Here is a 24,449-nt window from a genome sequence, read left to right on the forward strand (position 1 = left end):
TGGAGGGAATTAGTCATAGTCTGTGTACCAAATGGCACCCTATTCCATGTACCTCTTTTGACCAGGGACCTGGTCAAAAGTAGTGCTGCTCTATGTAGGGAATAGGGTGCCATTTGGTACACAGTGAGATAAGTGAGAAGTGCTCCTAATGACTGGAAAAGGCAGTTCTGACTAACTCAGGACACACCTCATTGAGTAAGTTGGGAAGTTCTGCACCTTTATCATATGATGTGTGTGTATATTGTAAGGGAACAAAGGTGAAGCTGATGGCTGTCACAGCTCTGAACATGTGAATGTAATCTGAGCAGGTACAGTAAGTAAGTACACTGTGTACTGCTCCAGGAATGAGAATTCATTGTATGCATACCCGTAAGTATAGACACGTGTCCACTTCCGGGTAGCTAACACATTTGGAAACGCCCTCGCCGGCCGGCCCAGTAATTGTGTGCAAATGGGGTTACATTTAAATTTGGTCTGTTCTTGTTATTTGAGTTGAAGAATAATCTCAGTCTGAATCTACACGAGTCTCCTCTGTTTGGTTTACCTTGGTTTTGTATCATAGGCTACACACCGACTGTTTTATATTTGTCTGGCAGCCAGACATCAATCAACATTTACATTTGAACAATTTAGCAAACACTCTTATCCAGAGAGACTTACAGTAGTGAGTGCATACATTTTCATACACATTGACATAAAATTATATTTGTCACATGCTTTGTAAACAACCGGTGTAGACTAACTTGTGCCCTACTAGTAGATATAAACCTACTGTTCTAAATGAACTCTGTGGATTATTATTTTACTGCCCTCTCTAATTGTGTGTGTGTGTGTGTGTGTGTGTGTGTGTGTGTGTGTGTGTGTGTGTGCGCGCATGTTAGTCAGGGACAGACGGGGACTATAGCTGCCAGACTGGCCTTGGTTTGATCAGGCAGCAGAAACTGCACACTATTTTCAACCCAACACATCCAGCTAAGAATAGCATATCAAGCAAGGAAAGTTCCCTTTGAACAAATGTTACAGGGAGGATCTGGATGCCAGGGTGCTGGGTGACCTAGTTGTCTATCACCACATGGTGTATCTTATGATTAACTTAACATGTGAAATGGACAAATTCTAAGTGAATTTGAGTTTAAGCTGATTGTGTACAGTCATTCAGCCTCTCTATGTGAATTCCTTCCGTGATCAGTGTCTCAGTAGGCAAAGCCTCTTTCTCAGTAGAGCTGTAGAGAAGAGCCACATTGTCACCATTTTGATGTGATTATAGTTAAAGAGACCTGCAGAAGTAAAATAACATAATCACAGGTGTAAGCCAGTATCAGTCAGTGAATAAGAGACTGTGATATGTAACTAGACCTATACCAGTGTCGTGTCTTTACTATCATTAAATTGACTTACAGTTTTTTTTTATCAAAGATTCTCTTATTATTATGCGATCAACTGATTAATCATGTAACGGTAATTAACTAGGATGTCGGGGCACCAAGGAAATAACTTTTCACATATTTTATTTGATCAATTAGTCTTCGACTTAATTAATTATTTACTTTACCTCACGTTAGTCTCATTCCAAATGTCGTAAATGGTTGGTTATCTGCACCAACCCAGTCTTCACTATGAGTCATTCATATGTCAATTGTCTTAAATCATTTATTTATTACTAAGTAATTCACAGAAATGCATAAACAAACAGTAAATATGGTTACAAGAAATGATAGGAGAATGTGCCCTAGTGGGCTAAACCGGCATGGTGGCTTGTTAGACAAAAGGGAAGTGGGGGTCGACTAAGAAGTCACTACAGAGTGATAATTCTAACAATTGAAATGCTAATCCTTTGTACATGAACGCTCACTCATTCGGGAACAATTGCAATCAATATATATATTTACGCTCAGTGTGTCGTCTTGATCGCTGGTGAAAAGTTTGTTTCTGTTGAAGAGTTTTGTTCTCTCTCTGTCTTGGTTAGAGGGTTTAGTTCAGAGTGACATTCATTCATTTGTTATAGAATGGATGTTTTTGGCGGTTGTTGTTCTTCGAGTTCAATGATACCGAATTCCTAGCTGCAGACTAGTAATTCATATCAAAGACTTGTTCTTATTCTGTCGGTATCGATAATCGTAAGAGTTTAACCACGTGGTATGGTTAAGAGATTCAGCAATGGTCTACAACCTTTGTCCCCTCCTAATGGAGAAAAACATGGTCTGGTGATAATTTCTCAAAGTTGGGTTTTATTCGGAATTGCAGAAAGGGGCTGTCCCAGGACGCCTGACCCTAACTTGGCTCAGGGGCGGTCCTCTGATTTCGTTAACTCCAATTCCCTTTTTAAGTTTTCCTTCATTAAACAGTCCAAAATCACATTGTAAAATAGTGTAAACAGTATCATACTCACTCATTCATCTTATACAACAATTGGATGTAAACCTCATATGAGGCTATTATATAAACAGCGTTATGGTAATGTGGCCACACCGTCTCCCATGAGCTTCCCCAAGTTGTAACAAACGGACCAGTTCGTAGCTGGATTCTTCACCGATCTTTTATACTTTCTCCGGAACATGAAATTTGTTCGTACCTCAAGTTCTGTGAGGTGGAAGGAATTCCTTGGTTCTCTATGAAAATGTACTCTCTCTATACTGCGTGTCCATGAGGAGATCCTCAGGAATTTACGACGTCTCTCTGGCCACAGTAGCCTAGTTGAATGAGGAAAGGGGGAGGCAGGGAGAGGGGGATGGGCTCGCCACCCCAAAGAGGCAACGTCATGACACCAGGCCTGACATTGGGACATGTCCTCTTTATCTCACTCCCTGTTTGGCTAGACAGGGCTCTGCAATCCTCTATTGGACCAACAATGCTCCAGACTAACATTTCCCCCTACTAACTTTTTCAGTTGGTGATGACCAGGCCATGTTTATGTAATGGATGTGAAACGGCTAGCTTAGTTAGCGGTGTGCGCTAAATAGCGTTTCAATCGGTTACGTCACTTGCTCTGAGAACTTGAAGTAGTAGTTCCCCGCGGCTTTTGTGGAGCGATGGGTAACGATGCTTCGTGGGTGACTGTTGTTGATGTGTGCAGAAGGTCCCTGGTTCGCGCCCGGGTATGGGCGAGGGGACGGTTTAAAATTATACTGTTACAGTTAGGTGGAACCCCCCCCCCCTCAAAAAATGTGTGCAGCGTAAGTTATTATAATGTCATTCACAATGTTTTATTAAGTGACAGCCTACTGAGATGGTATTCAATAAATATGTTCTAACATGTCCAAACAGGAATTCATGATTCAAAATATTTAGATATGCAACCTAATCCAGTGATTTGTCATGAATTTTGGGTTAACAAATAGGCCAAAATAGGACTACAACATTTTCTGTTTTTTTTTAGTTCAAAAGAGATGAATTGCCTTCATCTTTATGTGCACTAATATATTATACAGTGGGGGGAAAAAGTATTTAGTCAGCCACCAATTGTGCAAGTTCTCCCACTTAAAGATGAGAGAGGCCTGTAATTTTCATCATAGGTACACTTCAACTATGACAGACAGAATTAGAAAAAAAAACCCAGAAAATCACATTGTAGGATTTTTTATGAATTTGTTTGCAAAATATGGTAGAAAATAAGTATTTGGTAACCTACAAACAAGCAAGATTTCTGGCTCTCACAGACCTGTAACTTCTTCTTTAAGAGGCTCCTCTGTCCTCCGCTCGTTACCTGTATTAATGGCACCTGTTTGAGCTTGTTATCAGTATAAAAGACACCTGTCCACAACCTCAAACAGTCACACTCCAAACTCCACTATGGCCAAGACCAAAGAGCTGTCAAAGAACACCAGAAACAAAATTGTAAACCTGCACCAGGCTTGCCCCACTGTATATAGGCCTAATTCAATTTGGTAATTCACCATATGAGGAAGTGGAAACTCAAAACATATTGGCTAGATCGTAACTCTAATGATAAAATGAATACCCTTGTCAAACCAAAGTCCTTTGAAAATGAATTTCCTATCAATTTGAATCTCTTTCTAGAAAAATGTAATTTGCTGGTAAAACTTCACAGGTAATTTTCATGGGTCAAAATCACATTTAATTAGGAATTCAAGTCCACCAATTTTTTTTAAACAGACTTTAGGGATATGATACCACAGAGGTAGGATTAAACAGACAATTTCAACCATTTAATCCTAAAAGTACCCATGAACAACTCAAAATCAATAGGAAGTAAACATCCATGATAGTCTTTTTCATAAATTTTGATTTCCAAATAGGTGTTTTATTCCTCTAAATAAATCTAACAATTTACTTGATTGATGTTGTTAGAAGAAAGAAAAAGGATTTGACTTGGGTAAAGTATTCTAGATAAACCATCAGTCTTGCACAAAGAACACAACTCAATTTTGAGTCCTCATGTTGCAGCCACTGACTTAAAGAATCTCTCATGGAATTAATTATACTATCAATGTTGAAAGAGTCTCTGAAACGTTTTTTTTTTGTGATAAAAAATCATTAATATTTAACTTTGTTTTAACAGGTAGGGAGGCAATGTTGACTTGAGTCACAGCAGTGAATTGGCATGATATCACATTTGTTAAGGTTGAGTCAACCCAGAGGCCAAATAACATTTCTTGATTCTGTCAATAGCCAAGGGAGTAAAAGGTTAATATAATCTGCAAATTGACTGATATTTATATCTTTACCAAAAATACGGATCCCTTTTAAATTCTCAGATTTGTTAGATACTGATCCCTTTTCAATTCTCAGTAAATTGTTGGCTACAATAAATAAAAGAGTGGAGATTGGACAACCCTGCCTAATTCCTCTAGCAATAGAGAAACGAGGGGATGTTCCATTATTCATAGCCACCGAACTGTTAGTATCATGTCTATTGATATTTTTGGCCTGATGTTAGACGGTTCTTGCTTTGTCTACAAAGAGGGTATTGCTAATCCTATCTTACCTCCTTCTTTGAGACGGGGACTATTAGTTTTTATGCCCAAACTAAAGAAGGACCCTCTTTACTTGGACAATTGGAGACCAATCACATTATTGGCAACTGACTGCTAATAGGCTGAAAAAGGGCCTTGATGATATCAGTGGAACTCAACCTTCATTAAAGGAAGGAGTATTCATAACCATATACTATTGATATTTTAGATTACAGTTAATAGATGGCTTTATATTGTGTTTAGATTATAATGTTTTTTGACACTTTAGAGCATAACATTTTTATTTAGAACTAACTCTACTTTTGGGTTCGGAGAGAATTTCTGTAAAGTGATAAGGGCTGTTGATACATCCTCCTTATCTGTGGTATTGTGGCCATATACCACACCACCTCTGACCTTAAAGTTAACACCTACTGCTAGTAGCCATGTATTAATCTAACAGTAAATGCTTCGTGCACTTGCAATGTGACTAGATGGTCACAGTCTGGAGCCCTGACTGAGCTCCAGAGGAGGCTCCAAATAAAAGCCTCTGTTTGGGTGTGATGCTTCCTCTGGCCTTCTGTGCTCTGTGGCTGTATGTGTGTTTATCAAGCATCAGAGTAGGAGTGTTGATCTAGGATTAGGTGTTCCCTGTCCATAAAATCATATTAATTATGATCTAAAAGGCTGAACTGATCCTAGATCAGCACCCCTACCTACTCTGAGCCACTTGATATGGCCGCTGTACTCAATCCCTACACAGCTAAAAGCCTCTGCCTTCAGCATAATAACGTCACATGGCATCTTAAATAGGAAGAAAATGAATATGGTGAGCAGCACAGTCTGTCTGGTGTGACAGTTTTGGTGTTCTCCTGTTAAATTTGTTCCTCGTCTTCTGTCACTGTACAGAGAAAGTGGAGATCCAGTCATTAACTATTTCCTTCCCCTGTAAAACAGTGTTTTTTTTTGGGGGGGGGGGGTTTGACAGAACAAGCCTGCAGTCATGGATGCTATTTAAGGCTTTTTTTTCCTCCAGTGCGCTTATTGAGACACGGTTCTGAGAAGTTAGTTTGTTGGTTGTATGGTTTGGTCAGGTCACGACAGTACAGTGTGTGAAGCACAGTGGTTACTTAGCCTCTGGCCTTGTCTGAAATGTGGTTTTCTCTCTGTCACCATCCATACCCATCCACTCGCAGCCCAAGTCCACACTGCTGGCTGGCTTCTGTCATTCCGTGACAAGATCATTTGATTTGGAAGAAGTGTTCTACTGCCTATTAGGTTAGTTAATTCATTTCCAAAGCTGGGCCACATGATGCTGTTCACGCCCACGCTACTTGCTTTTTCTGTCCATGTAGCTTGATGAGACTGACCCGAGTCATGTGGTAAAATGACTCGAGTCATTGCAATTAGTTATGTTCGTTTTCGCTTAGCATTTAGCTAACAGCGTCTGTAATTTCGCTATCAGTTTGTACAAATTTAGTTAGATTTATGGTAATAGAAGCCCCAGAGGGCATTTTTTTTGCTACATACAGTACCAGTAAAAGTTGGGAAATGCTTTCTCATTCAAGGGTTTTTCTTAATTTGTATTATTTTCTGTAGAATTATAGTGAAGACCACAAAACTATGAAAAAACAAATATGGAATTGTGTAGTAACCAATAGTGTTAAACAAATCAAAATATATTTGAGATTCTTCAAAGTAGCCACGCTTTGCCTTGATGCCAGCTTTGCACACTCTTGGCATTCTCTCAACCAGCTTAATGAGAAATGCTTTTCCAACAGTCTTGAAGGAGGTCCCACATATGCTGAGCACTTGTTGGCTGCGTTTCCTTCACTCCGCGGTCCAACTCATCCCAAACCATCTCAATTTGGTTGAGGTTGGGTGATTGTGGAGGCCAGGTCATCTAATGCAGGACTCCATCACTCTCCTTGGTCAAATAGCTCTTACACAGGCTGGAGGTGTGTTTTGGTTCATTGTCCTGTTGAAAAACAAATGATAGTCCCACTAAGTGCACACCAGATGGGATGGCGTATCGCTGCAGAATGCTGTGATAGCCATGCTGCTTGAGTGTAGCTTGAATTCTAAATACCGATAGTGTCACAAGCAAAGCACCATAACACATCCTCCTCCATGCTTCACGGTGGGAACCACAGATGTGACGATTATCCGTTCACCTACTCTGCGTCTCACAAAGACACGGCGGTTGGAACCAGAAATCTCACATTTGGACTCATCAGACCAAAGGACAGATTTCCACCAGTCTAATGTCCATTGCGCGTGTTTCTTGGCCCAAGCAAGTCTCTTCTTCTTATTGGTGTCCTTTAGTAGTGGTTTCTTTGCAACAATTCGACCAAGAATGCCTGATTTACGCATTCTCCTTTGAACAGTTGCTCACCATTCTTGTGATCATGTTGATGTCTGTTACTTGAAATCTGTGAAGCATTTATTTGGACTGCAATCTAAGGTGCAGTTAACTCTAATGAACTTATCCTCTGCAGCAGAGGTAGCTGTGGGTCTTCCTTTCCTGTGGTGGTCCTCATGAGAGCCAGTTTCCTCATAGCGCTTAATGGTTTTTGCGACTGCACTTGGAGAAACTTGAAAAGTTCCTGACATTTTCCGTGTTGACTGACCTTCATGTCTAGAAGTAATGGTGGACTGTCGTTTGTCTTTGCTATTTTGAGCATTTTCTAGCAATAATATGAACTTGGTCTATTTTTTTTACCAAATAGGGCTATCTTCTGTATACCACCCCTATCTTGTCACAACACAACTGATTGGCTCAAACATATTAAGAAGGTAAGCAATTCCACAAATTAACTTATAACAAGGCACACCTGTTAATTGAAATGCATTCCATTGTGACTACCTCATGAAGCTGGTTGAGCGAATGCCAGGAGTTTGCAAAGCTGTCATCAATGCAAAGGGTGGCTATTTTGAAGAATCTCAAATATAAAATATATTTAGATTTGTTTAGCACTATTTTGATTACTACATGATTCCATGTGTTATTTCATAGTTTTGATGTGTTCACTATTATTTTACAATGTAAAAAAAAAAATAAGTAGGTGTGTCCACACTTGACTGGTACTGTACATAGACACACTGGCTTTACTCAAAACAGTGGCATGTCTTTAGTAAAAAATGAAAAAGTAAGGGGCCTAAATGACTGCCCTGGGGAATTCCTGATTCAACCTGGATTAGTTTGGAGAGGCTTCTATTAAAAAACACCCCCTGTGTTCTATTATACAGGTAACTATTTATCCACAGTATAGCAGGGGGTGTAAAGCAATAACAAGTTTTTCCAGCAGCAAACTATGATCGATAATGTCAAAAGCTGCACTGAAGTCTAACAAAACAGTCCCACAATCTTTTTATCATCAATTTCTCTCAGCCAATTATCAGTCATTTGTGTAAGTGCTGTGCATCTTGAATGTCCTTCCCTATAAGCGTGCTGAAAGACTGGTCAGTTTCTTTACTGTAAAATAGCATTGTATTTGGTCAAACACTATTTTTTTTACTAAGGGTTGGCGACAAGGTTAATTGGTTGGCTGTTTGAGCCAGTAAATGGGGCTTTATTATTCTTAGGTAGCGGAATTACTTTTGCTTCCCTCCAGGTCTGAGTGCACACACTTTCTAGTAGTCTTAATTTGAAGATATGGCAAATAGGTGTGGCAATATCGTTCTCTATTATCTTTAGTAATTTTTCATCCAAGTTTTCAGACCCCGGTTGCTTTTCATTGTTGATAGACAACAACAAAGAATTTTACCCTCACTTTACGGAATTCTAAATTCCAATGCTTGTCTTTCATCATTTCATCAGTTAGACTTGGATGTGTAGTGTCTGCGTTTGTTGCTTGTATGTCATGCCTATGTTTGCTAATCTTGCCAATGAAAAAAATCATGAAAGTAATTAGCGATATCAGTGGGTTTTGTGATGAAGGAGCTGAGTTTGCCTTTTTGGCCAAAGTTTTATTTAGGTGCTCCAGAACTTTTTACTCTCATTCTTTTATATAATTTGTTGTTGTTTCATAGTATAGTTTCTTCTTCGTTTTATTCAGTTTAGTCACATGATTTCTCTATTTGCATTACATTTGACAATCTGTTGTGCTGCCAGACTTATTTGCCATTTTTTTAATGGATGCATGCTTATTAGTAACTGGAATTAGCCATTTCATAAACGTGTCAAGTGCAGCGTCTGGTTGCTCCTCATTACACACCACAGACCAACAAATTATTTACATTAAAAACATAGGAATCACTACAAAAATGTCTTATATGACTATATTAGGCCCAGCCTTTTTGGAACTTTGGTTTTCCTAGATATGGCTACTATATTGTGAAAACAACTTCTGATGGATCTGGATATTGCTTTCAAGCAAATTTCTGCAGCAGTCGTAAAGATGTGATCAATACACGTTAGATGATTTAAATCCTGTGCTGTTTGTTACTATCCTGGTAGCTTGACTGATATCCTGAACCATGTTACAGGCACTGATTACAGTTTGAAGCTTTTTCTTGAGTGGGAAGCTTGATGAAAGCCAATCTGTATTTAATTCGCCCAGAAAATATACCTCTGTTGATATCGCACATTATCAAGCATTTCACACACGTTATCCAGATACTGACTAGCACTTGGTGGTCTATAGGCTTTAGGTGAGGCAGATGAACCTGTAGCCATATTACTTCAACAGTATTTACAATTACATCCTCTCTAAGCTTTACAGGAATGTGGTTCTGAATATAAACATCAACACCTCCATTGGCATTTGTATTTTCTGTAGGTTTTATAACCATGTATTGCTACTATTGTATTGTTGAAGGTATTATTTTAGTTTCAGAAAGTCAGAATTTGAATATTATTGGTTACTACCAAATTAGTAATTTCATGACTCTTGTTTCTTAACCTACATATGTTAATGTGGGCTATTTTTAGCTCTTTACTGGGATGCTTGATTGTTTGCATTGCTTTACTGGGAAGCTTAGCAGAAGTATACATACTCATGTTATTTTTGTTATTGCAAGGTGGGCTGCACACAGTGAACTTCCTACTAGAATACACTGCCTCAGTGCTAACAATATAACTCTGGCACCTGATTACTGCAAACAATAGCTGTAGGATCAGCAGAGGCATTCAGGGCAGTTAGAGGAACATACAATAGGTTACTTATATTGTGTCTACCAACGCCCCTGGTATAATGTACTTTGTATTATTTATTTTATTTTATTTGTTTATATTTTTTTTATTTGACCTTTTTCTCCCCAATTTTGTGGTATCCAATTGTTTAGTAGCTAGTATCTTCTCTCATCGCTACAATTGCCATACGGGCTCGGGAGAGACGAAGGTTGAAAGTCATGCGTCCCCCGATACACAACCCAACCATGCCGCACTGCTTCTTAACACAGCGCCATCCAACCCGGAAGCCAGCGGAGCAAACACAGTGCACCTGGCAACCTTGGTTAGTGCGCACTGTGCCCGGCCCGCCACAGGAGTCGCTGGTGCGCAATGAGACAAGGATTTCCCTACCGGCCAAACCCTCCCTAACCCGGACAATGCTAGGCCAATTGTGCTTCGCCCCACGGACCTCCCGGTTGCGGCCGGTTACGACAGAGCCTGGGCGCGAACACAGCGTCTCTGGTGGCGCAGCCCTTAACCACTGCGCCACCCGGGAGGCCCCTGTAGTAGCATTATGACAACTCATCGACACAGTGGTAGGGACTAACTGAGCTGTGCTTGGGTCACTGATAAGTTCTCATTTGCAACTGCGACCTGGCCTAAATAAAGCATAGCAGTGTGAACAGACAACACAGAGTTACACATGGAGCAAACAATTAACAAGTCAATAACACAGTAGAAAAAAAAGAAAAAAAGGGGGGAGGGTATATACATTGTGTGCAAAAGGCATGAGGAGGTAAGCGAATAATTACAATTTTGCAGATTAACACTGGAGTGATAAATGATCAGATGGTCATGTACAGGTAGAGATATTGGTGTGCAAAAGAGCAGAAAAGTAAATAAATAAAAACAGTATAAAAACAGTATGGGAATGAGGTAGGTGAAAATGGGTGAGCTATTTACCTATAGACTATGCAATTTTGTAGATGACGTCGCCGAAGTCGAGGATCGGTAGGATAGTCAGTTTTACTAGGGTACGTTTGGCAACGTGAGTGAAGGAGGCTTTGTTGCGGAATAGAAAGCCGACTCTAGATTTGATTTTCGATTGGAGATGTTTGATATGAGTCTGGAGGAGAGTTTACAGTCTAGCCAGACATCTAGGTACTTATAGATGTCCACATATTCAAGGTCGGAACCATCCAGGGTGGTGATGCTAGTCGGGTGTGCGGGTGCAGGCAGCGAACGGTTGAAAAGCATGCATTTGGTTTTACTAACGTTTAAGAGCAGTTGGAGGCCACGGAAGGAGTGTTGTATGGCATTGAAGCTCGTTTGGAGGTTAGATAGCACAGTGTCCAAGGACGGGCCGGAAGTATATAGAATGGTGTCGTCTGCGTAGAGGTGGATCAGGGAATCGCCCGCAGCAAGAACAACATCATTGATATATACAGAGAAAAGAGTCGGCACGAGAATTGAACCCTGTGGCACCCCCATAGAGACTGCCAGAGGACCGGACAGCATGCCCTCCGATTTGACACACTGAACTCTGTCTGCAAAGTAGTTGGTGAACCAGGCAAGGCAGTCATCAGAAAAACTGAGGCTACTGAGTCTGCCGATAAGAATATGGTGATTGACAGAGTCGAAAGCCTTGTCAAGGTCGATGAAGACTGCTGCACAGTACTGTCTTTTATCGATGGCGGTTATGATATCGTTTAGTACCTTGAGCGTGGCTGAGGTGCACCCTTGACCGGCTCGGAAACCAGATTGCACAGCGGAGAAGGTACGGTGGGATTCGAGATGGTCAGTCACCTGTTTGTTGACTTTAGATAGGCAGGGCAGGATGGATATAGGTCTGTAACAGTTTGTGTCTAGGGTGTCTCCCCCTTTGAAGAGGGGGATGATTGCGGCAGCTTTCCAATCCTTGGGGATCTCAGACGATATGAAAGAGAGGTTGAACAGGCTGGTAATAGGGTTTGCGACAATGGCGGCGGTTAGTTTCAGAAATAGAGGGTCCAGATTTTCAAGCCCAGCTGATTTGTATGGGTCCAAGTTTTGCAGCTCTTTCAGAATATCTGCTATCTGGATTTGGGTAAAGGAGAACCTGGAGAGGTTTTGGCGAGTAGCTGCGGGGGGGTGGAGCTGTTGGCCGAGGTTGGAGTAGCCAGGCGGAAGGCATGGCCAGCCGTTGAGAAATGCTTGTTGAAGTTTTCGATAATCATGGATTTATCGGTGGTGACCGTGTTACCTAGCCTCAGTGCAGTGGGCAGCTGGGAAGAGGTGCTCTTGTTCTCCATGGACTTCAGTGTCCCAGAAGTTTTTGGAGTTGGAGCTACAGGATGCAAAATTCTGCCTTAAGAAGCTGGCCTTAGCTTTCCTGACTGACTGCGTGTATTGGTTCCTGACTTCCCTGAAGAGTTGCATATCGCGGGGACTATTCGATGCTATTGCAGTCCGCCACAGGATGTTTTTTTGCTGGTCGAGGGCAGTCAGGTCTGGAGTGAACCAAGGGCTATATCTGTTCTTAGTTCTGCATTCTTTGAACGGAGCATGCTTATCTAAAATGGTGAGGAAGTTACTTTTTAAAGAATGACCAGGCATCCTCAACTGACGGGATGAGGTCAATGTCCTTCCAGGATACCCTGGCCAGGTCGATTAGAAAGGCCTGCTCACAGAAGTGTTTTAGGGAGCGTTTGACAGTGATGAGGGGTGGTCGTTTGACTGCGGCTCGGTAGCGGATACAGGCAATGAGGCAGTGATCGCTGAGATCCTGGTTGAAGACAGCGGAGGTGTATTTGGAGGGCCAGTTGGTCAGGATGACATCTATGAGGGTGCCCTTGTTTACAGATTTAGGGTTATGGACCTGGAAAGTATGAGATTACTTTGCAGGCTATCTCTGCAGTAGACTGCAACTCCTCCCCCTTTGGCAGTTCTATCTTGATGGAAAATGTTATAGTTGGGTATGGAAATCTCCAAATTTTTGGTGGCCTTCCTGAGCCAGGATTCAGGCACTGCAAGGACATCAGGGTTAGCAGAGTGTGCTAAAGCAGTGAGTAAAACAAACTCAGGGAGGAGGCTTCTGATGTTGACATGCATGAAACCAAGGCTTTTTCGATCACAGAAGTCAACAAATGAGGGTGCCTGGGGACATGCAGGGCCTGGGTTTATCTCCACATCACCCGCGGAACAGAGGAGGAGTAGTATGAGGGTGCGGCTAAAGGCTATCAAAACTGGTCGCCTAGAGCGTCGGGGACAGAGAATAAAGGGAGCAGATTTCTGGGCATGGTAGAATATATTCAGGGCATAATGCGCAGACAGGAGTATGGTGGGGTGCGGGTACAGCGGAGGTAAGCCCAGGCACTGGGTGATGATGAGAGAGGTTGTATCTCTGGACATGCTGGTTGTAATGGGTGAGGTCACTGCATATGTGGGAGGTGGGACAAAGGAGGTATCAGGGGTATGAAGAGTGGAACTAGGGGCTCCATTGTAAACTAAAACAATGATAACTAACCTGAACAACAGTATACAAGGCATATTGACATTTGAGAGAGACATACAGTAATCACAGGTGTTGAATTGGGAGAGCTAGCTAAAACAGTAGCTAAAGCAGTAGGTGAGACAACAACAGCTAATCAGCTAGCACAACAACCGCAGGTAAAATGGCGTTGACTAGCCAGGGAGGGTCTGATTAACTACACACAGAGCCTGAGTGCGGATGGGGCCGACAGATAAAACATAAACAAGCAGAATGGAGTACCGTGATTAAGGGACAGTCCAGCATGCATCAGCTATGGAGCCAAGTAATCAGTGTCCAGCGGGCAGCGGTGGATGGGGCAGGGGAGCTAGACTGGCGAGTATTATCCAGGTAAAAAAACACTGGCTGGCTGTGCAGAAGGTAAAGGCCGCTTGCAGTGGCTAACAATGACTAAATAGCTTGTAGCTAGTTAGCTGGTTAGCTTCTGGAGGTTCTTGAATGTGTTCTAAAAAATGTAATATAATAGCGATTCCGTATCACATTGGGTGAGGCAGGTTACCGGAAGGTATAATCAAATTAAAAATCGAAAAGGGATTGAAAGTAAATATGGGTCCGGTGAGTGGTTGGGACGCGGCGATTCAGACGGTTAGCAGGCCTGTGCTAGCAAGCTAACAGTTAGTAGGCCGGGGCTGAACAAGGTAGCAGTTAGCAGGCCGAATTAGCAAGCAAGGAGATAGCAAGGGCTAGAAAGTTAGCCTTTGGGGGACGTCGTGATGGGGTGAGTCTGTTTATGCCTCTTCATGCGGTGACATCGATAGACCGGTCGTGGGTCCGGATATTGTAGCCCGGTGGTATGCTTCGGTGGTAGCACAGGAGCTCTGGCCGGGCTAGCTTCAAGCTAAATGGATGGAAACGCTAGCCAGGAGTAATCATCCGGGGTTGCAGTTAGCTAGTTGTGAAGATCCAGCTGAAAATGTTCTGTTTGCGATGGGAATCCGGTGGGAATCCGGGAATAAAAAATAATAATAGGTCCGTTATGCTCTGGTTAGAGTCGCGTTGTTCGAACTGGCGAGAGCTTTCCGCGTTAAAGGTTAGCTGAAGACCGCTAGCAATTGTTTGCAGACTGATAGCTGGTAGTTAGCTGGCTAGCTTCAGTTGAGGGGTTCCAGATCTGAAGTAAATATAAATACTTTAGAAAAAAAAGCAGATCTGCGCTACATTGGGTGAGGCAGGTTGCAGGAGAGTATTTAGAAGTTGAGGTTTAGCAAAATGTTTTAAAAGATATGCGAAGGAAAATATGTTTAAAAAAACAAAACGATATATACAAGGGACACGACACTACAAGACGTCTGACTGCTACGCCATCTTGTCTGTTCACACTGCTATGCTTTATCTTGGCCATGTCGCAGTTGCAAATGAGAACTTGTTCTCAACTAGCCTACCTGGTTAAATAAAGGTGGAATAATTTTTATTTTTTTAATTAATTGTCTCAATGCAGCCTTATAATGCTATGAAAGGATCCAGGAACCCAAATTATGCTGGTGGATCCCATCCTCTTTATAAAATGTGTTTTGTTTCCAAAGGGTATGGAAATTGTCAACAAAAAATACACATTGCGCTGCAGTAACATCTTAATCGGCGTTCCAGTGGTGTATTTGATCAGCGCATGTGCTAGCACTCCTTATGTGAGTGTAGTTCAGGAAAACAGAATATGCTTACTTAGAAGTAGTTTTCACATACAAACTTTATACTGTATATCCGAACTCAGAATCAAGTATGCTTCCAAAAAATAACATGGTCACTGTGGTAGAATGTTTATTTTGATTGCCAATTTTCAGATGTCCATGTAAACAGGATTATTAGGGAAATCTTTCTTCTTGCGAACTGTTTAATCTATTGTATTTATCTGACTATCCACAATAATTGCATTATTGTATTCATACTCTATGTCTGTGTGATCCTTTGTATGTTGTAGATGCAGGAGGTGCAACAGACCAAGGAGATGATCCTGGCCAGTAACCGGAGCCTGGCAGAGCAGAACCTTCAACTGCAGCCCAGACTGAATCACCAGAAGAGCCAGCTCACCAAGTGCTACAGCTCCCTACAGGAGAGCTTCGAGGCCTACCAGGTTCACAAATCCAAACTAGGTAATAGATGCTACAGAAACAAGACTAGGGTTCCTGCCCTATTTGCCATTCTGGCTCAGATGAGGCTTTCTTACTGTTTGAAATTATATATTTGAATTTGAAATGCATTACTGTTGACATGAATAGGTTGATATGATAAACAACTTTTATTTTGGTTGACATGGTTTGTGTGACGGTTTGAAGAAGTTCAATGCTATTACCCGGATTGCCAAATTGACAACTCACTTTGAGCTTTTGAACATTGTAATTTACTGTCATGGCGGGTAGTTTGTGAGTTTGCATAATATTTTCCTCTTGTTTGTTCTTCCATTGGATTATCAGAGAGAAAAATGTGCAATTCTAATAGCTAATCTCATGCTATTTGATATATTTTGCAATGAGGCTGAGAGAAAATGTCGCAGTTTTTAAGTTAATTTCCTGTAATTCTTAACATTTTGTTACATTTGACGTGTTCATATGCTATCTGGGGGGCCCCCGAGCTTTGGGGGATCCCCCCTGTCTTGCGGGGCCTGTGGAGGTGCATCCTACGCCACTGAATAAATTGACTGCTGATACTTATGACCTGGTATGACGCGAAGGTTGCCAGGCAGCCCCCTCCAAACAGCATGCCAATATTTCACTTCAGTCTTTGTTGTGGTGGATGTAGCACTCACTGATAAAGTTAGTTTGTCTTTGTATTCTCCTCTCGTCACAAGAGCAGTGATTTGGTCCTCCTCAATGCATAGGCTGCCATTTACCCTGCAGCTGAACAGGCTTTCTGTCTCTGCCTCCTTTTGTACACAGTAGATGGTATTGTGCTTTTACATTGACATTTTAGTAATTTAGCAGACACTCATATCCAGAGCGATGTAGTGCATTCATCTTAAGATGGCTAGGTGGGTCAACCAAATATCACAGTCCTAGTACGTACATTTTTCCTCAATAAAGTAGCTATCAGTAAAGTCAGAGCTAGAAATTAAAGTGTGTGTGTTAGTTCACAAAATACACATTATTATTTGGTGTGAGAGGGGGTTTCAGATGTTTTCGGAGGATGGGCAAAGACTCTGCTGCCCTAGCTTCAAGGGGAAGCTGGTTCCACCATTGAGGTGCCAGGACAGAGAAGAGCTTGGACTGGGCTGAGTGGAAGCTGCCCGCCATAGGGGTGGAAGGGCCAAGAGACCAGAGGTGGCAGAACGGAGGTTGGAGTGTAGGGTTTGAGCAGAGCCTGAGAGTAGGGAGGGGCAGTTCCTCTTTCTGGTCCGTAGGCAAGTACCTTGGTCTTGTAGTGGATACGAGCTTCGACTGGAAGCCAGTGCAGTGTGCGGAGGTACGGGGTGACATGAGAGAACTTGGGAAGGTTGCAGGGGTTTGATGGCACAAGCAGGGAGCCCGGCCAACAGCAAGTTGCAGTAGTCCAGACGGGAGATGACAATGCCTGGACTTATATTCCCATGCTCCACTTGTGTGGCTGTTCTATCATGGAAGACCTCGCCACCTGCCATTTGTTTGTTGATGGCGAGAGGGCTTTTGTCAAATGTAGGATACTGGTTTCCCTGTGTGCTGGCTATCCTAGTTGTAGATTTGCTGTAAGCAGCAGCCGTAGTGCATCTCCATGGGAAGGACAGGGCAGGGTTGTGTCCCAAACAGGCACTTTATTTTTGCGCTATATAGTGGATAGGGTGCCATTTGGGAGACAGCCCACAGCGCTGGGAGCAACTGAACTCAGCCATGTGACCCAGATGAAAAGCATGGTCTTACGGTAGAATCAACCCAGTATTGTTTGGCACGTGTTTTTCCTTCGCATACAGTGACTCCCTCCACCATAGCAACTGCAACAGGGGTGCTTCAGAACATTCTCGAGGGTGGCAGTGAGTGGGGACCAGGGTGGCAGGACAGACTGTGCCCCCCTGCCCCTTAGTACAACAGCGGGCAAAAAAAGCATGGGAGGGAGGGAAAGAGCGAGAGGAAGAGAGGCCAAAAACTCCCCCTTCACTGTCAGTTGAGGCTGGTCTGTATCCATTACTAAATGGCAGTCTCATGATCCCTGGTCAAAACGGTGTGTGTGTTCCACTCTGGTCTTTCAGAGGTGGAGAATCATTCCATTGTGTGGAGAAGTGCTGATGCTTGTGTGTGTCTGTCTCATTAGAGTGGAGAGGGGATGAGAGAGTCATTTGGCTGGGCCAGAGGAAGAGCTTCTATCCTCCTAACACTTCACTCTGCAACTCACACCTACAGTATGCTTGGATTTGGTTCTAATAGACTATACTTGGAACATGTCTAGTTCACAAATAAATTAAATGATCTCAGTCATGTCAATTGGACCGATGACCACTTCCCCTCCCTGTCCTCTCTGTTTAAATGTTGTTTTCCTGTGATATTAGACAGACAGTAGTTCTCTCTGTCATTGTGGTAATTCACTGTGAGTGGGTGCACTCCGTTGGCTGGGGCAGCTGTGAAACGCCTTGCATCACGCCCGGGGAAGCTGGTTAAATTAAGCCAGTTTTATCTGGCACTTCGCATGGAGGTGGAGGGGGCCAGGCCTTTGTCTAGGCTTTACAGTGTTTTCTCGATCTTTCCTTTTCTATCTGTCTCTGTCTTTCTTGCTGGAGCTCCCTGATGTATAGCTCAGATCTGTCTTATTCTGACAAGTCAAATGGGTTTACACACATATTACAATACTTTACAATACTTATTTTGTTATTACACAAACATTGTAATAGCAGATATGATTTTTTTAAAATTATGCATACATATTTTTCCAACCACTCATGCTCTCGTCTTCTAGGCTACATGAGTTATGTCTTTCTGTAAGGTGTGATTTGTCCAGTGTTGGTGAAATGTGGGTGAGTTGGCATTGGCACCACACTAGTGGTTAGGGATCATAAAGCTAGAGTTTTGCTGTGTGATCTGGTTGCTTTGGTGTCAGGTCCTGCATGTAATTCCAGCAGCTCCAGCTGGTATTGTCTTTCAGTCAGCAGACTGACTCAACACAGGAACCAGGCTGGCCTCTTGTTCAGCTTCCTTGGAGATTCTCTGACTGGGCCAAATAGCACCCCATGCTCACAAAGGGCTCTGGTCAAAAGTAGTGCACTGTTTATGGAGTAGGGTGCATTTACAGACGCAGGCCCCAATCTATTTCAGTTCACCACTCATTATGAAAGACAGTCAGTCTCTTTGCTCAGAGTGGTTCTATCCTGACAATTCGTAATGAGGCCTTGGTTTTGGTGTCAGAGGTTGTTTTAGAGAATGAGTGACGGCTGGATATGGAGCGCTGTGTGTGTGTTCCCTGCTCACTGGTCGAATACTCCCTTATACTTCTGTAGCAGTCATCATGTGACTCTGTCTCATGTTATTGAGGCCTACTCATTATTTTCAGCAGTATTGTCAACAGTCGTGTGACTATGAGGCGACTATTTGAGATGAATTCTAGTTGCTGTCGTAAAACAAAATGTCAACTTTTGTCTTGTCCTTTCCGTTCTCCTCTGTTCAGACCACATATTTCCAAGTGTTGTCACTGTGACATGATGCAATCTAGCTACATTTGAAAACAAAATTGTAACTTTGTTTATTTTTTCTCTTCTGTTCAGACCACAGCTCTGGGAACAGTTCATTGGACACATTTCTTGCTCTATTGCAGGCAGAGGGAGCCAAGATTGAAGAGGAGACAGAGGTAAGCAGCATTACAGCATTACAACACCTCTCTCTGTCAAAGGACGGCCTAATGTGTCCTGCGGCATCAGTTTATACACTGTGTCCTGCCGTTCCTGTTTTTATTTCCGCTGTGGCCCAGAGGCCCTATCCATTTATGGTTTGTTAATCTGACTTTATGGTCCTGATAGTTACAAGTTGGGGGAACACCTTGCGTTTGTTCTTTAGTTTTGTTACTGTCGAATCCTCACATCTATTCATCACATTGTTTATACTTTATTATTATTATTTTTTTCCATAAAAGGGTTGCATGGAATCTCCAGACTGCTTTCTTGGAATGTTTTTAAACTGTCCCTCTTTTCTAAACAGAACATGGCGGACTCCTTCTTGGACGGGGACGTCACCCTGGATGTCTTCATGGACTCGTACCAGAGCAACAGGAAGCTGGCTCACCTGAGGAGGGTGAAGATTGACAAGCTGCAGGAGATGGTGCTGAAGGGTGGACGCCTGCCTCGGGTCCCAGTCTCCTGCTCCCATCCTCAGGAGGTCTCAGCCAGGCCAGCCCCCCTCTACACAGAGGCCAACAACCACAACCCCTTTCCAGTGCCTCAGCCCAGGAGAGCCCCCCCTCCCCCTCCAGCCCAACAACCCCCAGCTGTAGCCTCCCAGCCCCAGCCTGCTGTCTTTTCCTACCCTGCCACCCCATACCCCCCTATCCCCCCCAGGGCGGGCCACCCTTTGCTCAGTGTCAAGCCTGGGCACCAGCACCCTTTTGTGTCTCAGTACCCCCTGCCCTGCCTCAGAGGCCTCCCCCTCGCATGGCTCCACAGTCTGGCTTCATGATTCAGTAGTGAAGGGGCCACAGTACAGGTGCATTACAGTACATGCAGTGGACTTGCACTGCAGCCTCGCTGGAACTATGAATACGGTGCAACGTATCACAAAGGGGGTTGATTGACTTGCCAAGGCTGGTCTGGGCGTCCAACTGAAGAAGAAAAAAACTATCTATACAACATCGGGATTGAATTTGCACTCTTACCAGAATCAGAACTCCATTGCTACAACACCCCAGAAAGGACTTGACCTACCAGTCTGCCTATGTCTGCAAAGCTAAATCCCTCAGCGACAGGGCTTTAGATGTAGTCTAAAGTGAAGTAAAAGTCCATGTATGGTTCACTGGCCTCAGTAGCCTGGACTGGCCATCACCCCAGTTAAATGAGCCCTAGGTTTTCACCACTTTGTCCCAGTCAGACAGTCCATGCCCCTCAGTAATGTCCTCAGTCCTCCCTTTTCTCCTGACGGTGCCTCGTCTGAGGTATCTAAAGGGAAGGGGGACTATAGCTGTTCATCGCTGTTTCTCATCTGAGCTACTGTGTCATTTGAATTGGTTGTTTTTATGTTGCGTTACCAGAGACTGTTCACGAAAGATATTGGCAAACCATATGCAAAACGAACAGAGACCTTACTGTGCTGTTTTTAAAACTTATTTACCAGGTATATCTGCACAAACCTGTATCCATTATATTCTGACTTTCTGACTTATTTCCATAGGGTACTTAGAAATGTTGAGACTTCTTCTTAAATTAATTAATATATATTTAGAGTACTAATGTCTTGCTGGATGCTTATTTTTGCCAGGAAGGAGTGGACAGACATTTTTACAGAAATTGTGAGGCGGGTGCATCTCTTTTCCAGCACAGGGATTTGTCAAAGGATTGCATGGATCGCATGCTCAATCCAATAGGGAGGTCAGTTGGTCTCTGTCGCTCAGGGCAGATATGTGCAAAAATGCACTGATAAGGGTGGGTGGGGCTCTTGTCACAAACACACTGAAACCTGGGCCTCTTGCTCTGGCCTACTGAAGGATCTGTCCATGGCCATATAATACATTTTCCTTAACTATATTTTAGTCACTTATCTATTAAGCATATTTTATGCTCGAAAGTTGAGACATTTGTTTGCCTTTTACCTTTTTTTTGTCTTATCCTTCATCACTCATTTCATCCTTGAATTAACTTTTTATCTTGATTTTATTTGGGTACATGTTCAAAAGCTTATCATTCTTGATGTTTTAAGTCATTGCTGTTGAAACAAGATTTAGTCTATATATCTTAATCTGTGATATAACCATATAGTCCATGTAAAATCAAGCATATAACTGAGCCAGTCATCCACAGTTGTGTGAGCAGTAGCACCCTCTGTATGTAGACTATGTTTGTGTTGGGCTCTAAAGATTTGATTTGGATCATATTGACTGAACACCAAAGATTCCATGTCATCTCAATGTCTCTGAAGTTGTTTATAGAGTAACTGTTGTGTAAAAGTACTATTTTCATACCTTCCTGCATATCCATTTGTTAGGTTTATACCCATATGGCAGTAGTTTGAAGTGTGCAAATTTTAACGTTTGTAGCCTATTGTTTCTTCACACCAGACGCCATATTCAGGAAATGGAGTCTGGATCAAACATAATTTAGTACCCATCTAAAATGTCTCTTGCACCATTTTTATTACAAATACTTATCCTGAAGGAGTCACATCCTAAAACAGTTGTTGGTTACCTTGTCCTAAATGCTGCAGTTGTGCACTGTTAAAGAGCCACTGAGTGCCTACACTGGACTGATTATGGAGAATCATACTGCTCTATACTCGATCTGTGAACACTGACCATGATTGACTGCTCTGCTGCTCTGGATCCCCCTAGCCTAAGAACGTACATGTATAGTATGTTCCAAGGCCTTTTCTAACGCTACCATCAATGTTTTACTTCCCCTTGGCTGTGCCCCAGTTCAGTTCTCCAACTAATGTGATGGTTATGCATGCCTGGGGGCAAGAAAGGCTTGATTCTGTCTGCCTGTCAGGATTCAACTCTCCTAACTGGTGCTATGGGGCTGGTGCCACCGCTTCAGTTTGCTTCTGAATTTGTGCCTGAGAGGTATGTCTTCAGGGACTGTGCCTAATGCTTGTGTGGTACTTGTACAGCTTCTTTATACCATCAATAGAATGTGGTTTGCTTGCCTGAGATGGGTGACCACTATTTCTGTTCTTATGCATATCTATGTTTCACCAACACAATGGGACTCCTAGAGTTTAAAAAAATGTGTCTAGTAACAAACAAATGCATATTTTTGATAAATGGTCCACAATCGGAGCAATAAGTTTGCTTGTGATTTATTATATACCCATTTGGTTTGATGAATGTGCATTTCTAACTTAAACTGTTAAACTCTGAAATGAATCATTGATTTCCTCTGCTGTAGTTAGCTGTTTATCTGTAACTGGCATAATTCAGCTGTTTGGGCTGCTTTAAAATAGACATTTGTAGTACTCATTTTCATACATTGTTTGCTATGTTATGCAATGTAATGTTGTAGGTCTTTTAGATTTTCAGATTGTAGAGGTGGTTGGTGGAATTATAAAACTATTTTTAAGGATGGTGAATCAATTGTGTTTTTATTATATTTTATATTAAATGTATTTGTTGTCTCTTGAGTTTCATCACACCAAATCACAAAGCTTGATCTGTAAGTTGAATGTAGGTTGTTAGGGAGTAGAGCTGGTACAGTTGGCCATTTCAACTTAATTCAGAATACTTAGAAAGGTTATATTCCAAAATGTGAGGTTAACAATGACATCTGAGCTTGGAATGAAATGTCAATGGAGTTGCTCTCCCTCTACGGCCTAGGCCTCACAGTCCTATTCCTTTTATAGGGCTCTAAATTTGACCAGGACTCATAAGGCTCTGTTTACAAGTAGTGCACTATGTAGGAAATAGGGTACCATTAGGAACACATCCACGCTTACCTACTGTCTCACTGTTAATATATTTAGCTGTGAAGATGTATACATTGTCACATCTTGATTATGTTAAATGTTATAATGAACATTGGAGTTAAATTATGTTTTTTTAAATTACAATACTCTTGATGGTAAAATCAAGCTGCGGGGTATATTGAAACAAGACTGCCATCTAGTGTTTATTTACTGACGTTGCCATGAAGTAATAATTACTATATGATGTTCCTTGGACAACAGGGGAGAGTCTCAATTGCATCCTCTCACGTCCTCTCTCGATTCCTTCTCAAAACCCATTGGAGGAGGTCAGAGAGGTGGGACCTCTGGATGAGAAAGCCAATGGGTTTTGAGAATGAGACGGAAGCACATGTAATTAAGATTCTCCCCGTGTGTGTATGATGTCTCTGGGAGAATATTTAGCTATGGTTTAAAAATGAACATATTCAGACTTTTCCTAATCTAAACAGAAATCTGAAGTGTATGGATAATGAGATGACAGGTTGGCTGCCTGGTAGGTGTGTCCAATAGGTGTGCATTCAATACAAAACAATGTTTTAACAGTCAATGTCAATGAAACCGGACACTCGACTTAGGAACTATCTGCACTGCTTTGAATTCATTGTCGACTTCTCATTTATGATGAAACTAACTAACTAAACCATTAGCTTTGGCAAATCCTCTCCAGTGTTAAACCCTTTCTGATACAGCCAAAGCATTGTAGATTTTGAATGCTCCCAAGTGACGTGCAGATGTATGCATTACGTTATCATAGCTTCATCATGACCGGGTCAGGGTACAGAACAAAAAAACACATTTTTGGAGGAATGGCAACAGAACCAGCAACGAAAGTAATCTAGTGTTCTGGAACAGAACTGTTATTTTAAAATCTTGAGAACCGGTTAATAATGCTATTTTTCGTTCTGAAAATATACTTGTTTACAGTGGTGTAAAGTACTTACGTCAAAATACTTTGAAGTACTACTTAAGTTCTCTTTTTGGGGTATCTGTATTTTACTATTTATATTTTTGCCAACTTTTACTAAACTAGATTCCTAAAGAAAATGTACTTTTTACTCCATACATTTTCCCTGACACCCAAAAGTCCTCGTTACATTTTGAATGCTTAGCAGGACATAAATGGTTCAATTCACACACTTATTAAGAGAACATCCCTGGTCTGGCGGACTCACTAAAACACAAATGCTTAATTTGTAAATGATGTCTGAGTGTTGGAGTGTGCCCTTGGCTATCTGTTAATTTTACAAAAACATGAAAATTGTGCCATCTGGTTTGCTTAATATAAGGAATGTGAAATGCTTCATACTTTTACTTTTGATACTCAAGAATATTTTAGCAATTACATTTACTTTTGATATTTAAGTATA

General features: G+C 42.1%; 1 protein-coding gene across 1 annotated transcript in view; it reads left to right on the forward strand.

The window, feature by feature from the left end:
• The window catches only part of LOC118358497 (vacuolar protein sorting-associated protein 37B-like), a 25,830-nt gene extending 3,127 nt beyond the window's left edge, over nucleotides 1–22,703 (forward strand). Inside the window, 4 exon segments of the mRNA XM_035736389.2 lie at nucleotides 15,471–15,642; nucleotides 19,209–19,291; nucleotides 19,639–20,062; nucleotides 20,065–22,703. Coding sequence (XP_035592282.2) covers nucleotides 15,471–15,642; nucleotides 19,209–19,291; nucleotides 19,639–20,062; nucleotides 20,065–20,120 — 735 coding nt within the window. The 3' untranslated portion in view covers nucleotides 20,121–22,703.
• The last annotated feature ends 1,746 nt before the right edge of the window (nucleotides 22,704–24,449 follow it).

This window comes from Oncorhynchus keta, chromosome 25, assembly GCF_023373465.1.
Source record: "Oncorhynchus keta strain PuntledgeMale-10-30-2019 chromosome 25, Oket_V2, whole genome shotgun sequence".
NCBI classification, from domain to species: Eukaryota; Metazoa; Chordata; class Actinopteri; order Salmoniformes; family Salmonidae; genus Oncorhynchus; species Oncorhynchus keta.